A 7582-nucleotide genomic window follows, 5' to 3' on the forward strand; every position below is an offset into this window, starting at 1 on the left:
ATGGTTGTTTTTGGTTTCTTTTGATGGTTTTTTTGTAGTTTAACTGTACTTATCACTCCCTGAATATTAGTTTTAGTATCCAGTGTAATTTCTGTATGTGCACCAACCCAAAAAATGTGTTTCTACCACAGAAAAGTTGATAATCATAACTTTTGTTTTTGTTTGTTTTGATGGCTGATTTTTTCTGCACTTTCTCAAATTTTATACCATTCAAAGACCAAAGAAACTAAAGCAGGTATGTTCCTATGGGCTGTTATGTTTATATCCACAGCTACGGCTACCATCTTTGTTTAGCATTTGAGATTTCGTGCGTATTTACACGAATCGTATTTACTTCTAGCAAGACTACCATGAAGCAAAGATGGCGTCTAGCTGCATCTGGTATAGGAAACGATGCCAGAAAGAAAGCCCTCTTACTACATACAATGGGCACTGAAACACAAGAACTTTTTGAAACTCTACCAGATACTGGACAAACATACGATGAAGCAGTCGAAGCACTTACGACATACTTCATACCACAGAAAAACGTTACATTCGAGAGATCAGTTTTCAACAATGCAAACCAACAAACCCATGAGAAAACTGAACAGTACGTATCAAGACTTCGCAAACTTGCTCAAAATTGCGATTATGGAAATTCTTTAAACGACCACATCCGAGACAGAGTAGTATCTGGCTGTAAGGGCAGCAAGTACAGAGAAAAATTGCTTGCCGAAAAAAACTTAACCCTTGAAAAAGTTATCGAAATCGATCAATCCATGGAAGCAGCCAAATCCCAGTCCAAAAGGATTGAACAATCAAACAACAAAGATCCACCTGACCACGTCAACACTTTAGACCGGCAGAACAACCGAAATTTCCGTGGAAGAGGAAGATCCAACATCCGTTTCCCAAGAGGAGGAAGTGGACCTAGAAATCGATCACAGGCACCACACCCATCAACCAGAGGAACCAACAGCCATCGTATCATGTGCGGAAGGTGTGGAGCAATGGGCCACAAAGGTGAGGAATGTCGTAGATCCAAAAATTCGAAATGCAACAAATGCAGCAAAACTGGACACTTTCAACGCATGTGTCTGTCCAACCGTCAACAACCGATCAATAGAGGAGGTGTAAATCAACTAGAGGAACAACCACCAGAAGATGACCCACCAAGACCTGTCCAAGCAACCGACGAGGATCTCGAAAACAGATTTGAAGACATAATTATTTTCAAAATCGGCGGACATGAACTACCACTGTACTCCATAGACATTCTGAACACCAAAGTACCTGTACTTATCGACTCAGGCTCATCAGTCAATATCATAGATGAAACTACATATAGTTCGCTCGATTAAAAACCGCAACTCACCAATTCATCTTCAAGTATCTTCCCGTACCAGTCAACACACCCAATTCCAACGCTAGGAACCTTCTCAACCGTTATCAGAGCAGACGGACAAGATCAGCATGCAGAGTTCATCGTAGTTCAAGGTAACTCCGGATCAATCCTTGGCAGATCAACCGCCATTAGTTTAGGCATCCTTCGAATTGGCAGACCATCAGAACCAGAGCTCGTAAGATCATTATCAAGCAAAGAGTACAAAGAAATCATTATGAAGAAACATTCAAAACTGTTCGTTGGTAAACTTCAAAACTTTAAACTACAACTCCACATTGATCCAAACGTCACACCAGTGCAGCAGCCTATCAGACGCATACCGTTTCACTCAAGAGAGAAAATTGAAAATGAACTTGAGAGACTTATTAAATAAGACATCATTGAACCTGTCGATGGACCTACCACATGGCTTAACCCAGTCGTTGCTGGTAGTCGAAAAAACGGTAAAATCAGGCTTTGCGTAGACATGAGGAAAGCAAATGAAGCAATTATCAGGGAACGTCACATCATACCAAAACTAGAGGACATCACCGCAGAACTTCATGACGCAACTCACTTCTCCAAGATCGACCTCAGAGACGGTTACCACCAAATCGAATTAGACGAATCATCAAGGAACATCACTACGTTCGCTACCCACAAAGGACTGTTCCGATACAAGAGACTCTTTTACAGTGTTAATTCTGGATTTGAAGCCTTCCAGAAACAGATTGAAATTGTATTATCTGGATTGGAGGGAGTAAAGAACATCTCCGACGACATAGTAATTTGGGGTAGAACACAAGAGGAACATGACGAACGGTTATATGCTTTACTAGACTGCCTTCTCAAGAACGGACTCCGAGTAAACCCAGAGAAGTGCATTTTCGATGTGCCATCTATCGACTTCGATGGACATATCATCTCAGCAGATGGTATAAGACTTGATCCAACCAAGAAAGATGCTATTGATGCTATTAAACAACCCAAAAACGTTTCAGAAGTAAGATCGCTTATGGAACTATTATTTAAAATTTATCCCTAGTTACGCTACACTCACAGAACCAATCAGACGTCTCACCAAGAAAAATGCAAAGTTTGAATGGGGTCCAGAACAGTCAGAAGCATTTAAACTCTTAAAACAAAAACTTTTAGAGTCACCAACCTTAGCATTCTACAACCCGCTAGCTGAAACAAAAGTTGTCACTGATGCCAGTCCATTCGGACTAGGAGCCGTCCTTCTTCAAAAGCAACTGAACGGAGATTTCTTACCAGTATCCTACGGTTCCAGGTCACTGTCAGACGTTGAATCCAGATACAGCCAAACCGAGAGAGAAGCCCTTGCCGTAATGTGGGCTTGTGAACATTACCACTATTATCTATATGATAGACTCTTTACCGTAGAAACCGATCACAAACCGCTACTGTCACTACTAACATCCAAGGCAAAACGTCCAACACCACGTATTCAGAGATGGCTACTCAGACTCCAAGCATACCACTACACAATGTCGTACATCCCAGGTAAACTGAATGCAGCAGACATCCTCTCGCGTAGCCCCATCAAGACAGCAGACCAAGAAAATCCTGCAGACCATCACATTGCTACAATCACCCGCCAAGCTGTCCCAGAATCGCTCTCCATCACAGAAATCGCAAAGGAGACAGCCACAGATCCAACCTTGTCCACCGTAGTCAACAGCGTTATCAGAGACAACTGGAGCAACAACCCAGACATCACGCCATTCCGTAAGATCAGAGATCAACTATCTGTATCTAATGGCATCCTTCTCAAGAACAACCAAATTGTCATACCTCAGTCGTTACAAAGGAAAATTCTCGACATCGCCCACCAAGGACACCAAGGTATTGTGCGAACAAAGCTTTACCTCCGAGATCACGTATGGTGGCCAAAGATCAACCAGCACGTAGAAGACCTAGTCAAACAATGTCATGCCTGTCAAATCGTCATACCGAAACACAGCAAAGCCGAACCGTTAAAACCAACACCATTACCAGAAGAACCTTGGCAGCAACTCGGTATTGATCTCAAAGGACCGCTTCCAGATCAGAACACATTACTCGTAATCCTTGACTACCACTCCAGGTACCCGATTGTTCATGTTCTCAACAAAGACACCACATCAGACCGAATCATTGAAAAACTGATGTCAACCTTTGCTATCTTTGGGTATCCTGAATCAATTCATTGGACCACAATTCATTGCATCCAACTTTGAAGAATTCCTCAAGTCAAGAAACATCAACCACCGTAAAGTCTTACCGTACCATGCAGCAGGAAATGGTGAAGTGGAAAGATTCAACCGTACCCTTGGCAATTTCCTTCAAACATGCAGCGCCAATCGTACAGACTGGAAGAAGCAACTCGACTCATTCTTGTTATCCTACCGCAACACACCTCACCCTGCTACAGGTGCGTCACCTTCTTCGTTTATGTACAAACACACACCGAAGTCACCTTCCAACACTTACAGAGCCGGTACTCCAAAATCAACACGTCATTCAAAAGGACGCCGCCTACAAGAGTCAAACAAACCGACAAGAAACGTCGTGCTCACCATCACAACCTTCAGCCTGGGCAACTTGTCTTATGCAAGAACCTCCTTCGACGTAGCAAGTCCCAGCCATACTATGAGACCACTCCGTACAAAATTGTTCGCGTTCATCACAGTGGCATCACCATATCCAATGGGAAGAAAACCTACTGCAGACACGCATCACACATCAAGGAATATTACCCTTCTCAAAACACAGCTGCTACCAAGTCGTCAACAGCACCAACACGTCAAACACAGCCAACCAGTACTTCCAGCACCTTCGCGTCACTGACGGTAGAAGAAGAAATGCCACAACTCACTTCTGACTCAGACACAGACTCTGACTCTGATTCATCAGAAATGGACACTATCCCATACAGAGAGGAAATTAGGGATTTAGAAACTGTTGAACTTGGTGCTAATAATAGCACAGAACTAAAACGCTCAAGAAAGAAACCAACTTGGATGGAAGATTATGACACATGAAATTTTTAGTATTTCTAGGAAAATAGTTTATATTTTTACATCCCTGTTATCGGTTAGACCCGATTTATGCCGTTCAGGTCCTCCAGAGAGTCGCACAGGGTTTTGCCTTTGCTTGCCCCACTGTGCCTTCACAGTTCGTTTTGTTTGTTTTCTTTTCGTAGCCTTTCAGTGCTGAGTTTCCCAAGACGGCATCCAGTATGGGAGGGATGTTATGTTTATATCCACAGCTACGGCTACCATCTTTGTTTAGCATTTGAGATTTCTTGCGTATTTACACGAATCGTATTTACTTCTAGCAAGACTACCATGAAGCAAAGATGGCGTCTAGCTGACTCAATTTATTTCTAAACCTATCTGATTTAAATCCACTTACTCTGTTACAATCTGTCCACAAAGAGACACAACATGGGCTTAGGCTTTTATCAGTAACTTTCATGTTGTTATCTATCTTAGACCGTCCTCCAATAGACCTTTTTTCAAACAGGACGACCTGTTGAATAATTATGTAGTCCAGCCATAAAAACAATGATAGTGCCATGCATAATTACTGTGTCATGCATATTGTAATAATTATGCATGGTTTTATCATTGTTTTTCTGCTGGACTACATAATTATTCAACAGGGTAGCCTCTTTGAAAAAAGGTCTATATAACTGTTGTCCACCGGCCGACAACCGACAAACCGACTTCTGTGTTCCAGAACTGAAGTTTTTCGGATAAAATCTTTATTAAACTTCACAAAAGTGTTCATTGAGGGTTAGTATTCATTTTCTATAGCTTTAGTTTTTCTTTTAGTGTTATTATAGATGCTGATTATGACTTTTCTCTTCTTTCAGGTTTTTTTGTGTACAATGTTATTTCTATTTTGTTTTTGCTTCTGTGATCAGTTTAAAGAAGGAAAAATACTTATTTGAGTATTTCTACATGCCCTCCTTGTGAAAAGAATGATAATATTTTGCATGATTCCTTCTCCAAAAAGTTTTGTATTTGAATTTATTTCGTGAAACCTTTTGAAGTTTTTTCTGACCCAAAATTTTGTCGGCCATGACACCTTCCCTGTCCAAATTGTACTCGGGCCCATTTTTCTAAAAAATTACTCGGTCAGGCGAAATTCCGTAATGTATTTCTTCCAGATGTTGAAAATTTTCCCGACCTTCAGAGCTTTAGCGTGTCGGAAGAAAATTTCTACATCGGGTGCCAGATAAGTCGCGGCACGCCGAACCGGGTTCTTGTCCGACTTGTGATTCTGTATTTGACAGTTTTTTGTGTTTTAATTTTCAATTTTATGTGATTTTTTCTATTTAGTGAGAGGTTGCTTGCTACGAATGTTTTTTCACCTGTAGTGTATGTGGGATTGTTATTACAGGGCTCTTATTGCCCTTTTGTACTGTACTTTGTCGTAGTGTCTGTTTGTTATTTGTTATTTTTTTGGAAGCTGCTGGTCGGTTCCTTTTCTGTTATCTCATACGTACGCTTTGTCATTTAATATCACCTTCTAATATCTCTTCTCTGTATTATGCATTTATAAATTCACACCTAGCATATTGTATTACATCTTGGGGCTCCCCAAATACAAAGGGAACAGGTAAGTTAAATTCTGTGATAGATAGCATAACAAATAAAATAAATAAAATCTATGAAAAAAATAATCTAAACAGGTTTAGCACATTAAAGATAAATTCACTATATAAATTAGAGTGTGGTAAACTAATACATAAACATGTAAATAATAAACTATCAGCTGATTATCTAAGCACATTATTCACCAAACCATCCCATTCTCCTGGTACACGACAGCCAGCAAAAAACTCTCTAACGACTTTAGTCTTTGACAATTCACCCTCTCTTATTCGGTTCTATGGCCCCCATATCTGGAATCAACAATGTCTAAATATTAAATCCACCAGCCTCTCTCTTTTTTCCAAAAAACTCAATTTGAATCTTTCTGAAGATAATTAAATCCCATTCCTCACAGCCACCTCTACACTGTATTGTTATCATTATTGTCTATTTACCATTACTTTTCTTCCTCCGTGTTTATTGATTTGTTAGTGTCTTTTGTACAAAGTTTATTTCATTATATCCTTTCAAACTCGAAAGCCTCATAGGGTTGTTTTTCGTTTAGGATTTTTTAAATGTAAATAGTTCTAAAAAAAGAAATACATAAGTATAAGTAAGTATAAGTAAGTATCCGTGAAACCATAGATGTTGGAATATTTGGTCTTGATAAATTACCGAACGCTTTCTTAAATTTGATTTCTGGCTTTTGACCGACGGAATACACCGATTAGGAGTCTCGCCTCCTCCACCGTGTTCCAGCGTGAAAACGGTAGGTAAAAATGCGCACTTTAGTACTGTGGAAGGTTAGAAGAATGTAAACATTGTTAATTTTTTTCTTTCCTTTAAAAAGAATGATTTAGGCCGAGGGAATTAACATACCAGTTTAGCGTCACCAGCATGCCTGAAACTAGATGCGGCATATTTTCATTTTTCATTATTCATTATTTTTCCATTACAGGCTCTACAGCAACAAATCCACACTGTACAAACACCACCACACCACAGACGATCAACCTTTTGAAAACATCTTCTCGGGTATGTATTGCGCATGTGCAGTTACAGAAATTGAAGTATCCGTGACCGGAAAAAGAATCGATTCCAGAGGCCGCGGCGGTAAAATTAAAGACTTACGCGGACATTTGGATTTCAAGATACAAAATCAAATCAGTAGCCAAGCAAGAAGGGGGTCAACTCGAGTAAAGTCCACGATTGCGACGATGAAGAATTTTGAGAAGATGAGTAAACAGAAGTCTCTATGTGTTTCAAACAACGAAGCGATCTTAAGGAGATTATATTTCATGAAACAAAACTATATAATGTATAATATCGATATAATATTTACATATATAATATCCAGACGGTGTCAATCGAACGAATCGAACGCCAAATCAATCGAACGCAATTGAACGTCATCGAATAATTGCAATTCGATTGTCGAACGCAATCGAATCGCAATCGAATATTACCCAGGATTTCCGGTTCAATTGCTTCGATTACGTTCGATTGTATTCGATTACATTCGATTGATTCAATTGTAATAGATTTTATTCGCTTTGGTATGGTACTTAAGCGCACGACCGCCCACGCTAAAAAGCTCTAACAGAGTGATCCA

General features: G+C 40.0%; 1 protein-coding gene across 1 annotated transcript; it reads left to right on the forward strand.

Annotated features, from left to right (window-relative positions):
- Window positions 1-350: 350 nt before the first annotated feature.
- LOC136824226 (uncharacterized) lies at window positions 351-1343 on the forward strand. Its single transcript, XM_067080401.1, has one exon. It carries the CDS (start codon window positions 351-353, stop codon window positions 1341-1343), a length of 993 nt encoding a protein of 330 aa, XP_066936502.1.
- Window positions 1344-7582: the final 6239 nt, after the last annotated feature.

The sequence above is a fragment of the Clytia hemisphaerica genome, unplaced genomic scaffold (assembly GCF_902728285.1).
Source record: "Clytia hemisphaerica strain Z4C2 unplaced genomic scaffold, Clytia hemisphaerica genome assembly, whole genome shotgun sequence".
Lineage (NCBI taxonomy): Eukaryota > Metazoa > Cnidaria > Hydrozoa > Leptothecata > Clytiidae > Clytia > Clytia hemisphaerica.

What these genes read in the sequence shown, in the direction of transcription:
- LOC136824226 (XM_067080401.1), top strand. Translation starts at nt 351, where the DNA reads ATGAAGCAAAGATGGCGTCTAGCTGCATCTGGTATAGGAAACGATGCC.